The 19,652-nt window shown below is 36.9% G+C and overlaps 2 protein-coding genes across 5 annotated transcripts in view; one reads left to right on the top strand and one right to left on the bottom strand.

Annotated features, from left to right (window-relative positions):
* The window catches only part of LOC110095219 (activator of 90 kDa heat shock protein ATPase homolog 2), a 57,160-nt gene extending 51,386 nt beyond the window's left edge, over window positions 1–5,774 (top strand). For 2 of the 4 annotated variants that reach the window (XM_020820681.2, XM_020820674.2), the window contains 3 exons: window positions 4,938–5,007; window positions 5,275–5,363; window positions 5,453–5,774. In XM_020820681.2, the coding sequence (XP_020676340.1) occupies window positions 4,938–5,007; window positions 5,275–5,363; window positions 5,453–5,581 (288 nt within the window). In that variant the 3' untranslated portion in view covers window positions 5,582–5,774. The remainder of the gene's footprint in view (window positions 1–4,937; window positions 5,008–5,274; window positions 5,364–5,452) is intronic. The other 2 variants (XM_028691855.1, XM_028691856.1) reach the window with 1 other exon arrangement.
* A 4,662-nt stretch (window positions 5,775–10,436) lies between these two features.
* On the bottom strand, window positions 10,437–12,044 carry LOC110095623 (leucine-rich repeat extensin-like protein 2). The gene has a single exon (XM_020821243.2). It carries the CDS (start codon window positions 12,042–12,044, stop codon window positions 10,437–10,439), a length of 1,608 nt encoding a protein of 535 aa, XP_020676902.1.
* Window positions 12,045–19,652: the final 7,608 nt, after the last annotated feature.

The raw sequence follows: 19,652 nt of genomic DNA, 5'->3' as shown, positions 1-19,652 counted from the left end.
TGCTTAGGGTGGGATGAGTGGCTTTGACCTTAGAGATAGGATACGAAATGAGCATATACGTGAAAAAGGTTGGGAGTAGCTCCAGGAAAGATAGAGAGCCTTAGATGGTTTGGTCACATTAAACGGAGGCCTTCCGATGACCCGATTAGGAAAGTTGAGGTATTAGATTTAGCTTATGTTAAGAAAGATAGAGGTAGACCTAAAAAGACTTGGTTAGAAAATATTAGAAATGATATTTCTTTATTAGATTTAGATGAGAATTTGACTTTTAACCGGACACAATGGCGAAAAAAGATTGATGTAGCCGACCCCACGTAGTGGGACAAAGGCTTGATGTTGATGTTGATATATATATGGGTTTCGAAAATTTTGTGCCCTGGGCTCTTACGTCGCATCTTTTATTTGACGGATGAGGAGAGGTTTACTAGATTTAAGTTCCGGGTGAATTTTTTGAAGGCAGATTGGGTTTTAGATAAGACATTACCCTGAGATTTCGCCCTCATTTTGCGAGGACTTTATGATCTGACTTCTGGTTTCCTATAGGCGCAAGGCCATATAGTTAATTATCCCTCCCGATAACGAGAGAGAACTTTCGATTAATGCTAGTATAAATACTGAGTACCCAACATATAGTAGCAGCAAATTTTGTGATTTTAAAAATTGGATTTTTAGGAATTTTTTAGATTTGAAATTTATCAACTTGTACTTGAAATAGGTGATGGGGGGGACAAAGACAAGCTGAATCAAGATATCATAGTTATGTCATCCCGGACTGTCATGGTCCCTGGTCTACTTAGTCAGAGGAGGTAATCAACCCAAACTGATAGAAGGAACATTGTCGGCAGCCATGAGTTGATTTGTCCAAGAATATTGTATAGATTTAGGGTGGTGTTTGTTTAAAGAGATATATTTGAATTCACATTAGCTGAGAAAAAGTGTTTTATGCCTATCAAATATACCTATGATTCATTACTCAAGGGTTTGAAACCATTAGGGAATATACGGGCTTTGGCCGTGATCGTAATATAGTTGTGTCATTTTACGGTAAAATCACCTAATTAGATGGCATGTGCCACGTCTCTACTGGCAATATAGTATCTGAGGATGAATCTTAGTGATACACCCAAAACGACATTCTCTCTTTATGAGCTGAGGTCAATTTCAAAGTTATCACTCCTAACAAACGGTTGCGGGAGGTGGATGGGTTTTAACTTTAAGTTTTTAAGTGATAGATTCATTTTAATTTTTCAGATTTTTATTGGTTTTGAGATTTAACCTTTTCGGTTGAGATTGTCTTTTAACACATCCATCATCGGGGCGGTGGCGAATCACTTATAAAAGATTAATTATTTAGATGTTTATTTGTTAATCCAAATTGTGTCGACTCTAGTCCTTTCAAGGAGGATGATGAAACTTGAATACATGCCCACGCAGCATTCTAGAACCTTAGGATTTAGGAATTCAAAATAATGATCGGACTTCATGCAGGTTGTGTTTTCAACATATAAATTGGAACTATTATAGAGATATCACTTTTTATCCGCTTGTACAAGTGGGTTGCGGATCCAATGGCTTGAAAACGTATTAGGCATTTAATTCATTCGAGTTTATCATTTAGCATATTTTACATATTTTATTCAACTGACAATGATAGATCATGCCCTTTGTTCGTAAATGAGCTTTTGTTTACTGTGAATCTCCTATTGTCACCTACAAGCTAGTTGTGTGCACCATCAATATTATGCTCTTGCTCACAGGTGAATTGTAGCATGTATTAAAAGTTTCTTGCTATTATCCACGGACAGCCTGGTTTGTTTCTCACATGTGAATTGTAGCGTTTTATAGGTTTTATATCCTTTACTTACAGATGGACTGGTTATGCATTAAGGATCTCTTACTCATACCCATAGACAATACATGTGTTATTTGCATGTCCACTGTTATCATTCACGAGCAAGCCATCATGTTTGTTATAGGTTTCTTGCTATTGCCTGCAATGTTCAAACCCATTAAATTTTGTAGCGCTAAAAGTCTGCTGTTTATCTTCAACTACTTCAACATGTCGATCCAAGTAAAGCGATGCATTTGTGAACTTTTGCTTTTCCAAAAGGTTGTAATACGAGAAGAACTAGTCAAGTTCTAACAATCAACTTCGATAATTGTCATCCTTAAAGAACGATATATCAATTTTCAATGTTTCTAATGAAGATCTTGAATGATGGTCGAAAGATATTCATGAGAAGACCCCTCATCTTTATCATTGGGCTTTAAATGTTTTGATCGATCCATCTTTTCTTTAATTGAGAATAAACTATGTGAAACATTATTGAGGATTTTTGTCATCATCGACATAAGCTCTTCTATCTTGTCGAGATGTCTAACATAATCCTTGAATATTGGTAACTCTCTAGTTTCCATCAAGAAGATGCAAGCAATTTTAAGGGGTGAAAAAGAAGCTGACAAGAGTAGAGCTAGGCAGAGTTTGCATCAAGATGTATTGTTGCTTAGTATTGAATACTTGCAGAGATAGTTATAGCTTTCAATAAAGGCATGAGTGTATGTATTTCACATGTTTATCCAATTTATATTTAGTGACTGATATTATTATTTTTATCATTTGTTAAATCTAATTTTAATTAAGTGTGGGGGTCATTTGTTTGTTTAACGTTTCGGCAGCCTCCCGGTTTCCCTTCCCTGTGAAGGGAGGTAAGGAGGGCATTTGCCCTTTTACTCCGCCTGGCCGGATTAGGATTTGACAGCCATGGGTTTCGGGATGTTGATGGGTCTCGAAATCTATCTTCAGGGCTTCCAATTGGTTTTTGAAATAAGTCAAATAACTAGTTATATTTTTTCTAAAAAATTTGGCAGCTTTTTGGCACCCTGTCCCCACAAAGGGAGGTTGGGAGGGCACTTGCCCTTTCAAATTCGCTTGGCCGGATAAATATTGAACGGCCGAGGGCTTCGGGGTAATAATCGACCCTGGAATCGGTCTTCTAGTCTCCAATTTGTGATTGTAACACATGTTGCTTTCTTTTGGAGTGGATCAGATCAGATTGGAGCGGATCATATCAGATCGTGGGGGATTGATTGGGTCAAATCAGGTTGATCAGATTGGATCAGGTATGGGTAGCCTAAGATCGGCGAGGATTAGGCCGGATCGCGGGCTGATTGGGTCGGATTGGTTGAAGCAGGATGTGAGTTGGATCGAGAGGCTAAGAGGGTATAGAGGTAAGTGTGGATCGTGCTAATCAGGTGTTCGGGTAAGACAAAGATGGCTGAGGAGGAGTTTAGTCAGGCAGTGCCATGGATTCAAAGTTGAAGGCGGGGGATAGGAGTCTACGAATCATGCAAGATTGAGCGGGGTTTGCTCGTAAATGGGTTTGGAGCGGACGGCTAGGTCGGCATGGCCGTTCCGTGTGTGCGAGCACACATGCTAGCAAGTTAGGTGATTTAACTAGTGCCTCATTTATGTTTACCAAGAATTTTATGTTTAAGGATGGATATTAAGGTGAACATTCAAAATTCATCTTAGATAGAATTAGGAGTGTTATGGGCCTTTCAACTGTGATAAAATTTAGCCATGATTAATGATAGTTATTATTAGCCAACAATGTTGTATGTATAGCCTCACAATGAAGAGCTTGCGTAAGGAAAAGAAACATAACATTGGGTATTATGTATTATTGCTTGTTCTATATAAATATTGAGAGGATGTTAGCATATACTTTGTCCTAGAATTGCCACAAATGCTGAGGAAACATTATTTCATTTTTGTATTGTTTCATTGTTTTTAAAAATGCATTTTGTTTCACATTTTAAAACTACTAATATGTCTCACATAATAAAGTATACTTCAATGAAGTGATAAAATTACATGGATTACCTATACTATTACATATGATAGAGAAGTGTTTCCATTGAAAAAAAATTGGGAAGAAAATGGGAACCTAATTAAAGTTTACAAGTATTTATACCCCACAAATTAATTGTTAAACAAAAGTAGTTAATTGGAGTATGAGCGATATGTTGCACTTTCTCATTAAAGAAAATACACGTCTAAAGATTTGGTACTAATTATGATTGAGTTTGTGTATAACTCATTTATTATTAGATGTACCAGCATGAGTTGATTTGAAATTGTTATAGATGGAAAGCTAATTGATTTTGTTGAACTTCTTTTAGACTCTTAATTTTGTAAATTTGCACAATCATTTGCTAAATATATATGCATGATCTGCATTAAGATATTCATAGAAAATTAATTGTTAATTATGACAATGAAATAGTGTTATTGCTGTGAATAGAAGGTATGCATAATTCAAATCATGTGATATATATAGATTTTTTATTTTTTTTTATATGGGCCTTTAAGAAATTAATTACAGTTGTGTTGATCACTCTGAATTGAGAAATGATTGGTTAGCTATTACCTGGCTCTCTACTTGCTCAACTTTGCTGACGTTAGGCTTTATTCCTAGATCTTTAATAGACTGGAAATACAAGAGCTATGTATGGCATGCCAATTTTGTTATTGACATTGCAATTAGCAGCCTCATGGTTTGACAAAAAAATTCATGTAGTTTCCTATGATTAGCAAGTTTTCCAATCTTTTGCGTAGAGATGTTATTGTTAGAGAACGATGAACCAAATACAAAGAGAAATAGTAAAGAGAATCTAAAAATATCCTTACATCCAAAATTTATTCCGGGGGCGCTGGCCCTTGAAACCCCTGACATATATGCGAAGCGTACAACGATGAACAAATAGGAGTCGCCTCCGGAACAAATTTTAGTTGTGAGGATATTTATGAAATAAAAATTCTACACTTTTATTTATAAATTTGTCTCCCTTAAAAATTAAGTCTAGATCCGCCCGTGATTAATTGGTTGTCTTTTAATTGGCTAAATATTTCAACATCTACTCTATCCATGCCACAGGCGTTTTTGATCACGGTGCGGAACAAAAAAAGAGTTGGCTACACATTTGAGTTGACATTGAGATTCGAAGGTCTAGTAAGCAAATGACATTCAATAGCCACATTCTTTTCTGTTTTGTATGTCTATACTGCTGCTTTCGTTTCTGCTACTGAAGTGGCCACTTATTATTAAAAAAAAAAAAAACAGGTGAGTGGTCAATCAAAGACCAAAAAGAAAAGATCAAAGGCCATGTAGATATTCCTGAATTTTCATTTGGTGAACTAGATGACTTGACTATACTCTGCTGCTTTCGTTTCTGCTACTGAAGTAGCCACTTATTATTAAAAAAAAAAAACAGGTGAGTGGTCAATCAAAGATCAAAAAGAAAAGATCAAAGGCCATGTAGATATTCCTGAATTTTCATTTGGTGAACTAGATGACTTGAAGGTTTGGCATATTAATTCTACATTTCCATTCATCTTAAATCGTCTCAACTTGATAAAATGCTGGTAATTGTCCTTTCGCTCCTCTTGCAGATAGAGTCACGGATTAGCAATGACATTTCTGCAGAGGTTAAGGCACAGATTAGCGAGGACCTGCAGTCTTTCCTGGAACCAATTCGCAAGAAACTTTCCCAGTTCGAGCAAGAACTGAAAGATAGGTAGCATATTAACCATGATTAGTGCCCAATTTTTTTTTTTATATTACGTCATTTATATAAGCTTTGAATTGTATAAGAACCAGAATTTTAAGCTAGCTTTGTTCATTTATGTGGGGATGAACTCTGAACGATGTAGACGTTATGTACACTTGGCTTTTAATTTGAGGACTATTTTAACATGCTGCAATCACTGGTGATCTGCTCGTCTATTGATTCAACCTAGTAATATACATTATGTACACTTGGCTTTCAGTTTTCTTCATAAGTATGATTTCCGTTTCGCTCGGAGAAATTATTACGTGCGGAGATCAGACACAAAGAATCATTTCGTGAATAGTAAAAGCGCAGTAAATTGTGTTTTTATTGTTCACCATTGCGTTCACATAGACAAAATCAACCCGTTCTTTTTGTCTGGTCTCCACACGTAATAATCTTTCATTCGCTTGGGATTGTGTTTTGTTTGTATTTATACTAAAAAAATTATTTGAAAAATCTGTTACAAAGGAAATTGTCTTCCACTAGCTGATATGTATGAAAATGTATGAAAATGTATGCAAATTGATTTATCCAGAGATTTCAATAGAAAAAAATCGCTCGTTGTCAGTCATATATTAATATGCTTTAAAAGTTGCCTAACTGTTTTAATGAGAATAATAAACATCTCCTAATCTAGTGTGAGGGACTCAAAGTATAATGATATGATTTGTGGTTTATTGAGTTGGTTAAGTGAGCTTGATGAGTGATTTTATTGTTAATAATTAAGGATTGTAAAGGTTGGAGCAATACTGTTTGCCTCCCAACATTAAGGGGCTGTTAGAATCTTTGATTAGAAGTAAAAGGTTTTTAAGTATTCTAAAAGTACTTAGCTATGTATTGACTAGTCATATATTATAAGTTTTTAAAGTAAATTTTTGCTTTCAACAGTCAAATTTGATTTGTAAATAAAAAAATATATAACTATAAAGGATGCAAATATTATACCACAAGAATATAATAAAGATGATTATTTGAAAGTTTGTATTTTCACTAAATGCTTTCAATGTAACTACCTTAAATAATTTCATTCTAAAATCTCATATCTTTACATAAAAAACTTATAAAACTTACATCAAATGAACAAATTTGTGTGGCTAAAAATTACATTTTCAGTATAATTTCTCTAATACATAGCTGTGTAAAAGCTAAAAAAGCTTTCAAATGTTCAAATAAAATATTTTATATTCATTTAAGCTTGAGTGTACAATAATAATGTACATCAGTACACAACAATACATATTAAAATACATAGTAATACACAATAAAATATACAGCAATACACAATAGCTATACATAGTAAAATACACAATAATACACACCAATAAACACCAATACACACCTATACACAGTAGTACACAGCAATACAAATCAATACACACCAATGCACATAAAAGTTTAATGAAAGTCCGGTGAGAGGAAGAAGTCTGGCGACAAGTGGAAGTTCGATGTCAGGTAAAAGTTTGGCAACTGACAGAAGTTCGACGGCAGGGGAAAGTTCGGCTTTAGGTAGAAGTGCAGCTACAGACGGAAGTCCGGCTCCTGATAGGAGTCCGACGAAAGTCTGACGATGGGTAAAAGTCTAGCGACGGGCAAAAGTTCTAGCATCGGATATAAGTCCGGTGATGAGCGGAAACTGGCATCAGGTAGAAGTTAGAAGAAAGTCCGATGAAGGTCAGAAGTCCATTGACGTGCGAAAGTTTGGCGAAGGGCAGAAGTTTGAGCATAAGGCAGAAGTTCAAGCGTTAGGTAGAAATATTGCGACAGGCGGAAGTCCGACGTCAGTCGGTGGCCGGGTTGTGGTCGAGGAGTCTGGTGTCAATAGAACTCTTACTCTCCTTGCTTGGGCCTCCTTCTTCCTCCTTGCTTGGGGAAATTATTGGGTCAAGTCACCGGACGTGTTTGGAGCCCAATGAAAGTGCGCTACAACACCTCCTACTCGGTATTGAGCTCCTGCTCGGTACTGCAGCTTAGTACTGCTCGGTACTCAGTTCTTCACATTACCGAGCTCAGTACTGCTCAGTACTGTGAATACCGAACGTAAGCTGTGTCTGGTGACCTGACCCATTAATTTCTCCCTTGTTTGACCCCCCTCTCATGAGAAATGAGGAAGTCTATTTATAATTTTCTAAGAGTGGCATGACCAAAAAATAGGAGAAATATCAAGGGTAAATTGAGAGTGTTTTGAATGGACAAGCGATGTTGAATCCTTTGATTGTGGACTGTTTATTGGATATTTTAATGTCTTAATGATATCAGAATTTAATGATCTTGGGCTCGATGGATTTGTCTCGTCGAGCCGCTCAATTCAACTATAAGCATGTTATATTTTTAAACTGTCTGATAATCCAAATTATGGATTGAACGTTTCAAATGTGCTTTGGGTCTTTGATTTGGACTCATTTGGGCTCGGATTGAATCAAATTTTTTGCTATTGGGTTCGATTTTTGTAGACATTCAGTTCGACTATAAGTTTGCTTAAATCGGAGTTTGGATGGTCTCCGATTTAATTTTTGAAGTTTCCAACCTAATTTCTCCTCAAGATTCATGCCCGATCAACATAATTTTTTTATGATATATCAATTGCCCCCTATTTTCGTACGTCAAAGCTTCAGAAGTCCAAAAATACTTATAATAGTATTTCAAATAGTTCAAATCGCAAAAAATGTCAGAAAAAGTTGTGTTCCAAAAAATTTAAAATTTCTCCAATTTGATCATAGATGTTCCGTTGAACTCCGAAAGTGTGAAAATTGGATTTAAAACGTTGAAAAATGATTTCTATGATCCAAAACAAGTCTGTTTTGGACAGTCTGAGCAGAAAAATCGAATTCTGACACATTCGGCCGGCCGGGTCGCCTGCGGAGGGCTCGCATGAAGCGCCTCTTAGAGCGGAAAAGTTATTACGTTCGGACAAAAAACCGAAAATCCGAATAAATACTTAGCGATACCGAGTGCTCGGTACCAAGCGCCCAAGTGACGTGGAGCTTTGTTATTAATCTGTGGACATGTTCGATGTCCGGACACAATAATTACTACTTAGAGCTGGTGGTTAATGCAGCAACTGTTGTTCGCCGGTTGCTGTTATAATAAAATTGTTTTTTTTTTTTTTTTGTGGGCCCACGCACCTTTTTTTTAGAGAGGGAAAGGAGAATAGAAAAAAAAATTCTCTTTGTTTATTTTTTTAGGGGCCGTCTCTTTTTTCTGAGAGAGAGAGACAGAATTTTTTTTTTCTTGGTGGGGGCCGTCTTCTTTCTTTTTTGAGAGAGAGAGATATAGAAATTTTTTTCTCGTTTTTTTTTTGCAGGGCCTGTTTTTTTAGACAGATTTTTTTTTTTTAATTCCAAAAATTTTATTATGGGGCTAAAAATTCGTCTAATATATTGTGCATTGAATGACATGAGGCGTCCGGATTAACCTCTGATTACATCCGAACTCCAAAAATAATAATTTCTATCGTTTATGACGACTTTCTTATAGCTTTACATCCCATACAAAACTTTAAATAATATTTTGGCCTTTAACTCGACAACGTGTAGCATTTGACATAATAGTCTATTCTTATAAATAATATAATTGAAAATTGGTATTTACTATTTTCTAATCATAGTATATAATACTATTTTTATATAAAAATAACATGTCTTTTTTTCTTGAAATAAGTAATAATTTTTTTAATTTATTTATTTCTTAGTTTCAATTTTAAGCTTTTATTACAATTCTTCCACTCAAGTGTTAAATAATACGCTCCTTAACTTATAAGTTTGAATGATCGAAAATACTAATCATTTGTTTAATTAGTAATTAGTTAATTACTAATTATATAGGATTCATAAGCCTCTAATTATAGGATCCGAATATTTTTTCTATGGGTCTGTTTGATTTACTGAAAAAGAAATGCATTATAAAGTAAAATAAATATATGAGGTTTTTTGGTTTTTTTGTAAAATGAATGCAAATGACTTATTTTTTATATTTAATTGGATACATGAAGAGTAAAGTAAAATCACTGTTAGAACTTGCTAAGCTATAAAAATTTTTTGTTTCAACATGCTAAGTTTTATAAATTGTGAGCAGGATTTATGCTTTATTTTGAGTAGGAAATATGCCAAATCATAGGATTTATGATGCTAAACCTAACGGTGGAATAAATCATCTGTCTCCCTTACGATAACATCAGGTATGACATTCTTCCTTTGATTGGGCTTTCCCTTCTTAACAGTAGCCATCATCACATCACTAACGCAGGCAGATGGTAGTCGGGCCTTTTTCCCCTTTTTGCGAATTGGCGGGATTTGGCTGAAGAAGCACACGAATGGAAGAAAGCTAACTTCATAGCATGCGAGCTCCCATAGTTACTTTTTATGCTTTCAATATGATAGGAAGGGAAGAGCTTTGAACTTGGACGAAGAAGCGACGATGATTCCTACAACAAAAGAGGAAGGAATAATCTCCTATTACCATACTTACATGAAACATACATCTTTCTCTTGCCGTCATCTCATGAATTTCTTTTTCACTCAAATTTGGACAATTTTGTTTTACCCATAAAATAAACTATAATAGAGAGTTCCCAATACATGGGGATTTTATTTCACTATATTATGTGTCCAATCAAACAGCAAAAAAATTAAATTATTTGCTTAACACTCACTTTAGTGCCAAGTGTCAACCAAACAGCCCCCGAAATAAATAGTTGGTATAAAATAATCTTAATACCGAAATTCTAGTTTACAAATTAAGAGGTATAGAATAATATTTTCTCTTCATAATATGCACATTTAACAATAACCATAAATTAGCGAAAGCTGCTTCGGAATAGTGGCGCTTCAGCTGTAGGGTATGGTTGGCGGCGGCGGCGACGCGTATGACACGCCGACAACCGGCGGCAAAGTCAAGTTTTGACCAGCGCATTCTGGCGGAGACGGCAGGGGCATTTCCTGAGGTGGTTTTGGTTCTCGCAGGTGCTCCGATGGAGGCGGAGCGGGCATGGAATGCTCCGCCGGCGGTGGATGGTGGTAGCCGGGTAGACTACCCGGAGGTGGTAAATGATATGCTGGATGCTCTGTTGGTGGTGGAGAAACGACCGTCGCCGGCGATGGTGCAAAATGTGACGGTGTTGAATGGCCGCAGCTAGATGGCGCCGGCAATGGCGGGATGGATGCCATGGGAGACGGCGGAGCACAAGATTTAGTAGGAGGCGATAACTCTGAGATAGGAGGTGGCGGAGGCGTTCCGGAGAACAAGCTTTTATGCGAGTTAGAAAGTGGAGTCGGCGGGGACGGCCTTATCCTCCTCGCTTTGCCAATTCTCCCTCCGCCGCACTTAGCTTTACTGCAATCAAATTCCCTTGTATCAGCCGCGGTACACTGGGTTGGCGGCCGCTGATTAGTAATTCCGGCTATGCAGTTCCCTCTCCCATCTCGCACCAACCCTCTCCCTCTCGCGCCACATTCAGACGCCTCGCCGGTGAGAAAATTATGCGAAAATGTAAAATTTTGGAGCCTGGGCAGCCCGCAAACGAAACCAGGAACAAAGCCTGTAAGTTGATTTCGCCCAATATCAAGCTGCTCAGTACTCGCCAATCCGGCGAATGATGCCGGAATCGGCCCCTGCAGCCGATTGAAGCTCACATCAAAAACTTTAACTTTGCGAAGCTTGCCGACTTCGGGGGGAATGCAACCGGTGAGATTATCGTTTAGGAGGATTATCTCACTAAGGGTTTTCTCCATCTTTCCGATGCTGGAGGGAATGCAACCCCCAAGATCATTGTTTGCGAGGACGACGACGGAGGCAGGGGAGTCGCCGAGGGTTTCCGGGATGCCAGCGTGGAGGCGATTCGAGTTGAGGAAGATGGCGTCAAGGGGAAGGCGGAAGAGGGCTGATGGGATTGGACCCTCGAACTCGTTGAAGCGGAGATCGAGATAGCGGAGGGAAGGGAGGGAGAGGACGACAGAGGGGAAGTTTCCGGCGAAGCGGTTGTTGCTAAGATCTAGCTCGTGGAGAAGGCGGAGGCGGCGGAAGGTGTCGGGAAGAACGCCGCAGAAGCGGTTAGAGTTGAGATGAAGGATAGTGATGTCGGAGAGTAAGGCGAGCTCTGGTGGGAGGTAGCCGGCGATATCGGCTGCGTTGAGGTCAACGGAGGCGACGACGGTGATGGAGGGGTGGGAGGGCAGTAGGGCGCAGTAAATGCCGGTGTAATCGCAGACGTTGGAGCCCACCCATGATGAAGTGAAGTTTTTGGGGTCGGAGAAGATGGCTGTTGTCTTCCAGGCCTGTAGGGCAAAATAGGCGCGGCGGAGGTGAGGGTTTGGGAAGTCGACGGCGGCGGGGAGAGTCGAAACTGCGGTGTTGGCTTCGAGTGTAGTGGAAGTAGAGGAGAATGCAGAGAAGAGGAAGAGGAAGAGGAAGAGGAAAAGAAAGGTAGGGCGCGCCATTACTTTGTCGACCGCGAGGACGAAGTTGGGATTCACATGGGAGCTGGCGGCGAGATCCTTCGGCGATCAGCATGGAATGGCAAAATTTTTTAAAAATTATTATTATTAAAGTATTTTTTTAATAGGATTTATATGCATGTCACTTTATTTTATTTTAATTACATATCTAACACCTAAATTTTTAATATTATAATCTTACCACTCATATAAAATTTTAATATTAAATATATCACCACCCAAACCAGCATATAAACTTTAATATTTCATTTCATGCGCATATATTTATTCTACGGGTGATAGGCATGTAATATTAAATTTTAGGTGTTAGATATGTAAATAGCATGAAATAAAATGATATGTATGTAAATCCTCCTTTTTTTTATTTGTCTTGATTAAAACATAATATTTTACATTAAAAAATATTAATATGCATGTTACTGAATTCTTATATGTTATATTTCTAATATTTATATATTTATGTTTTTATATAATATTCTAATATTTAAATAATATAAAAAAGGGAGTTTTACATACATACCACTTAATTCTATTATATTTACATATTTAACATCTAAAACTTTAATATTACATAAATACCACCCATAGTTCATTTTCATACAAAATATGAGTGGTAGAAATGAAATATATGAGTGGTAGGAAAGAAATATAAGTGGTATATTTGATATTAAAATAATATAGGGTGGTATGGATGTAATATTAAAGTTTTAGGTGTTAGATATGTAAATAGGATGTTATAAAGTGATATGTATGTAAATTTCCCTATAAAAAAATAACTACAATAATTTTAAATAAACCTGGAGATAAAATTTTAGGTTGACATTTGTCAGCCATAATTGGTATAAAAATGTTTCTTCCTTGAGCAATACATGCAATGGTGCAAATGCCTCGTGAATCACTAAATCGTTCAGAGACCAATCAGGATGCTTTACACAGCAGTACACAACAACTAAACATAATGTATTGATGATGTGGCACGTCCTGATTAGCCCCCGGACAATATCTGATGACCGCACGTAATAATTTTGCGTGGATCAAAGATCTATATAAGCTACAATAACTTTGAATCAAATTTAAGGCAGCCAAAAAATGACCAGGATAGACCGGCAATTCTGTGTTGAAAGACATTTCTCTTCCAGAGCAATTAAATACCTTATATGGCTTAGTAGAATTAGAAGCTTATAGAGGCTCTATAACTTTGGGAAGTCCACCCAAGCAAATCCAATTTTCAGCCAATCTACTATTTTGCTTAATTTAAGTCGAGGGAGGAGAAGGAAATATAGCAAAATCATAATAATTCATAAGTTGGCTAAAGGTTTACTTCATATTTGAAATTGGTGCCACATTTTTATTTGGATGGTACATCTTTGCTATTTTTTAGAAATTTTTTGATCGAAACTACTTTAAAATATATCAGTGTGGTAGATATAATAAAAATAATAATCTATTTGTTTTTTTTTAAAAAAAACATGTATAATACTCATAATCATTTAAAAAAAATTTACTTTTTGCATGATAAATTTACAATTGTTGCGTCCTGAAACATTCGCTGCAGTAGAAAGCTGATAAAGTGCTTAATGTCTTAGCTTTGAAGAACCAGCACATGGACGGATGAAAGAGAGAGGGGTGCGAAAGTACGTAAAAAGAGACCAATATTTTTTAATGAAAAACCCTAAAGAGGAAAAACCACGAGGCCTCACACAGTTGAAAAAATGATTCCACTAGTGTTTGTAGTCTATTCCAAATGATGCCCTTTCTCGGAGAGAGGGCCTTTGCTCAATGTTGCAAGTATACATCATATAGAACATATTACACTGTGAGAGTTGGGAAAAAATTCAGTGATATGAGAATTGTAGTCCGTGGGCGACTGTAGTTGAAGTGGACCATGGTCAGCAGGCCACGGTGGTCGAAGGGACCATAGTTAGTGAGTGACAAAGGTTGGAGGGACCGTAGTCGGGCGACGAGGGTCGAAAGAACCGTAGCCGGCGGGCGACAGTGGTTGAAGGGACTGTAGTTGGCGGGCAACAATGTTTGGAAAGATTGTAGTCAAGCAACAGTGATTGAAAGGACCGTGATCGGGCGACGATGGTTGGAGGAAAGCTCGTTAGTGGATTCCATACGGAGGTTAGACAATTATTATTGTCCAGAGGTTCATCAATTGTGGTCTGGTGGTGCAAATTTGTCGGTGGTGGTACCGGGTTGAAGCTCTAGGATTCTTCAAGAACCAGAGCTCTTCTCTCTTTCCTCCTCCCAAAGACTCCCAGCCCCCATTTCATATGGGAAGTGGGGGTTTATATATAATTTTTTAGAATGATATAGTTAGTAAATATGAAGAAGATCGATGGCATATTGGAGTGTTCTATCAGACGGCTCATATTGATCGATCTCCTTGATCATTGAGCGTTTATCAAGAAATTAAATGCCTTAGAGATGCCAAAATTGATCGATTTTGGGCTTGTTGGATTCCTCTCGGCGAGCCGCTCTATTTGACTATAAGCATGATTTATTTGGATATCATTTGGTCATCCAATTTATGCTTTAAACCTTCCATATGTGTATCAGGCCGTCGAATTGGACCCATTTGGGCTCGGACTGGATAGAATTCAGTGTCGTTGGGTTCGTATCCTTGAGATGTTCAATTTGACTATGAGCTAGCTGAAATCAGAGTTTGGATGATCCCAAATTTAATCTTAAAAGTTTTCAATTCATATTTGCATCGAGATTCATGCCCAATCTAGATGATTTTTGGTGACGTATCAACAATCATCTTTTAAAAAAATATATATATACAGCTAGCACAAATGAATCTTAACACTTTGACTTCACTTCACTCGGTTATTCTTTCATTTCCTTTGATTCCAAACTCTTATCATTCAAAGCTACAGCATAACAAAAGGATACCAATTGAATTTTGTATTCATTTTCTTATTTTTTTCTCTGAATAGCTGAATCCATCCTTCGCTTCAATACAGCCATCATCTTATAGGCTCCACTTCATTATGATTCTTCTCGCTTTTTCATTGCTTTGTCTGCCTTCATTCTGAATAATGTAAGATTTGAGCAGCATCTAAACTCTTTCTTACTCATCAATCTCAGAATTTTTCTTTTTATAAAGCGTAAATTTTTATTTTGTATAGAGTTCTCTTATTAATTTTTATTTTGATTGTAACTTTGGGCAATCTAATCATTAATAAGAGTACACGTTTTAGATACCTCAGATTTGTCATACATTATTTGTTAATTCTCTAGGCCTTTTTTATACAGGTTAACGTTATCAATCAATATCAATCTCCTACTCTCATCAACCTCCGTAGTCCGAGGAGCTCACATCAACTCAACCACTTTACGAGTAGAAGGAATAACTTTTAGCATATCTAGTAGCCTACCGCCTAGAGATGCATACATAAATGAATGGATAATGCTTGAAGATTCATACGACGAGGATAAGAAAGAGAGAAGAAGAGATAAAAAATATAACTGGTGGATCATCTAGGTTCTTTAAAATTTTCCTCTTGTTAGATGGGCCATAACCATCTTTTTGGGTACTATTCAGGGCACCCTCACCTCTGGCCAACGACATTGCCTTCCAACAGGGGAAAAATATAGCCACAAGATCTTGATCGCCTCTATCGTCGGTATTTAAACTCTTGCCGGATAGTTTTTCCCACACCAAGAGTATCCATTTTTTATTGCAACCATAAAAAACTTTTAAATTTTTGCTAGTCCGATTTCTCTTTAGTTTGTAGGAGAAATTTTTTGGATCGATTAAGAGAAGCGGAACCTTCTCCTTGACCCCTAAGGGGAGCATTTATAGTTTTTCAATGGAAATTTGGGGGGAAATTTTCTGAGATTTTTAATTTATTTTCAGATATTTTAATGCCCAAAAATAAATAAATCCTATTTTGCAAAATAAAATAGGAAACAAATTTAAAAAAAAATTAAATTAAATATAAATATTAAGGAAATTAATTTTTTTCCTTTCAAGAAAAAAATTCTAAATTTTCTAAAGATTTTCTGAAATTTTTTTGAAAATTTTTTGGAGCCAAAAAAAGTAGTTTACTACTAAAGGTTTAATTAATTAAGTTAATTAAAAAAAATCGCCTATTGAGGCATCGACTGTAGCCACCTATTACAGTTAATCGTTAATATATTTATATAACTATTATATTTAAAGTAATAATGACAAATATATATATATATATATATATATATTACAGCCTTTCTACAGGTAACATGTTAATATATTTATATAACTATTTATTTAAAACTAATAATGGACTAATAAATATAAATTTATTCTTGTTGTAGATTCGTTAAAAATATTAAGTATCAATTAATTGATTAAGTAACTTTTTTTCTGTAAAGTTAGATTTTGAAATATTTTTTTAGTCCGGAAATCATTTTTAGATGTTTTCTGGATTAAATTTTAATACTTTTGGAGCTCAAAGAGAATCTATGATAAGTTTTGAAGGTATTTGAAAAAGCTTTGTGTAAAACTTTTTTTTTTTTTCTTTCCGATTAATGCTCATTTCAAAGAATGTTAAAATTTCTGATTTATTTTGGACTCTTACAAGATTCGATGCACCAAAATAGGGGGTGACTGATACGGTCACAAAAATCATCTTGATCGTGCACAAATCTCGAGGCCTATTCAAGTTGAAAACTTTCATAATTAAAATTCAAGACCATAGAATTCCATTTCATCATACTTATAGTCAAACTGAATATCTCAAAAAGACAAACAACAACACCAAAATCGATCTGATCCGAGCCAAAATGAGTTCAAAATGGGGGCCCGAACCACATTTAGAAGGTTTAAAAATATTTTGAGGATTAATGATATCCAAAATGACATGCTTATAGTCAATCGAGTGGCACCAGCGGACAAATCCACTAGCCCAAATTGCTGATTTTTGGCATGTTTAAGGCTTTAAACATTTAAAAATGCTTTATGATATGAGGAACAATACATGACATTCGAATGGAGCACTCGGAACCTGCTCGGTATCTTTCTTATATATATATGGGATGGTGTCCTGCATGAACATTTATAATAGACACTCACTCTCTATTTAGAGGGAGGCCCTTGGTGAAGATTTGAGAGAGTATTTTGATTGCTTTTAAGAGCTCCATCTCCACCACCAATGAAGCCTCCACCCAGCCAGCGATGAACTATCACGCCAGGCCTTCATGTCACGTCGTACTTCTGCCTTGAAGCCACCTCCCAGGCCGCAGACATCGATGACTTTCCACACGTCCATCGAACTGTCGCCGAATTTTTCACCACAATCATAATCAGAACACACGCCGGCTGTCAATTTGCCGCTTCGCACCCGCCTCGCCACCGGACCACTAACCGACGCCAATCTTGCATAGACTTCCACCCCACCTTGACCACGCTGGACTTCTACTAAAGCATCTTGGGCCCTAGCCTGTCGTAGGACTTATCCAGACTTCCACCGGAGTCAGTCGATCTGCCTTCAACTTTCGTGGCATCATTGGAACCGCCTGTGGTTCACCCTTATCGTACTTCACTCAGCGTTGCCAATTATACCGATTGGACTCTACGCGGCACCATTGTTGTCCACGCAGTCTTTTACACTTTTGTCCGCGACTACGATCCTTCGACATGTCATCAGGATGCGGTCTTTTCTTGACCTTCATTCCACCTCGACTTTCATCCCCAGCCGACTAAGTCCTTCCAACCTCCTTCGGACAGACTACGGCCTTTTCGACCTCTCGCTGCCGACTAAGTCCTTCCAACATTCGTCATCAAATTGATGATCTTTCCCACCTATGTGGCTCGTCGCTAAGGGTCCTTCCACCTATGTCGCTAAGAAGCGTCCTTTTTGGCCTAGTCGAATGGTTGATTTGGTATTCTTCCAACCTATTATCGTCCTAAAACGATTTCACGACCTCTCTAACTATATATGTGCTATATAATGATATAATGGCCAAGCCTTTACCCAGATGGATGGATCCCATTTGTAATGGGCTTAAAAAGTTAAGCTAGCGAATCAATTTTTAACTGCCAACGAACTCATGGTTTTGTGAAACTCTTTTCTTTCATGTTCAACTGTTTATGATTTTCCTTCCAGGTTTCGTCCGACGAATATTGGGTTTGTCCGGACGATGAACAGTTGAAAGCCTCTTAACGAGAGAGCTTCGTCGGACAAATGATTGAGTACAATGCAATCGACGTAGATCGCACTGGAAGTTATCGAAGAGAAATTTCGTTTGTACGGAAACTTTGTATGTGAACAGCCCGGGATGATCGGTCCGGGACGACTGGCGAAATATCGTCGGACGATAAGTGGGAAATAATCTCAACCATTAATATCTATTTCAATTTTTTGAGAGAGAGAGAGAGGAGAAGAAGAGAAGTGCAGGAAGAGAGAAAAAGATGAAAGAGTGAACAAAGCCGCATTTTGGGGGTTTCGGTTTCATTTGTGCGTCGCTCGTAGTGGGAAAGTTGATCGAACTCGGGTAGAGCATCATTGTGTTTCTCAATTTTCAAATATGATTTTATGACGGATTTTTTTTAAGATTTTGTTTTCTTAGCAAAACGGAAATATATTTTGCACCGTGTAAATTTTACCGCGTAATTTTGTATATTGATTGGGAGGGGGGATTATAATTTTTGCACGTTTTGAGTATTTTCTAGAAAGTTTTTCGGTTTATTTTAATTTGTCGATTTTTATCAAATAGTAAATTATTTTCTATTGTTGAAAAATATTGCTTCAGTACAGAAACGTCTTGAAATGATGTTTTTACACGATCTCTGTAAGGCTAATTTTTATGAAACTGTGAATTTTTTATCCGTCGATTTTTGTTTTGTTAACGTTTACTCTCTGACGATTTTCTTCGATAAGAATCTGATTCTCATTTAATTAATTTGATGTGAATCTGAATGATATCAAAAGGGAGTTAATAAAGGGCGCAGAATCATTTGAGACTTCTTGTCTGGGTCGGGACTATGAAAATGAATTATGATCTTAATTTCTGTATATTCTGAATAATTCTGTACTGTAAGACAAAAGGAGGCATAAGGGGGCCAGAATACTTTGAGTTATTTATCTGTGTAGTGGAGGGAAGGCTAAGGGGCCCAGAATGCCTTTGAGCTTCTGTCTGGGTCAAATAGCTAAGTGATCGATATTGATTGATCTGTAAAAAAAAAAATCAATTTGTATTTATATGATTCTGGATACGAATCTTGATCAAGTTCTTCTGTATCTGTTATTTGATTTTCTCTGATTATCTGTTTTATGTGGAATATCTGAAGTCTGATTGTTTTATCTGTTCTATATGATATCTGCATTCTGTTCTGATTCATATGATTTCTTATACATTGATTGTCTTAATTCTATACGGCTATTTGAATAAATTATTCTTTAAGCTTTTTGTGAGTATTTTGATCGACTAGTGTATGTCTTGCTGAGCTGTTAGCTCACATGTCTGATCATCTCATGGTTTTCAGTTCTGGGAAACGGGAATAGGTTTTTGGCTAGCACGTTCTATATCTGATCTGAATTAGCTATTTTTACTTTTTGATTTTTGTACAATCATCGACTTTTTCGCGTTATGTTCTGT

The sequence above is a fragment of the Dendrobium catenatum genome, unplaced genomic scaffold (assembly GCF_001605985.2).
Source record: "Dendrobium catenatum unplaced genomic scaffold, ASM160598v2 original_scaffold_76759, whole genome shotgun sequence".
NCBI classification, from domain to species: Eukaryota; Viridiplantae; Streptophyta; class Magnoliopsida; order Asparagales; family Orchidaceae; genus Dendrobium; species Dendrobium catenatum.
This window is presented reverse-complemented; position numbering and strand designations above follow the sequence as displayed.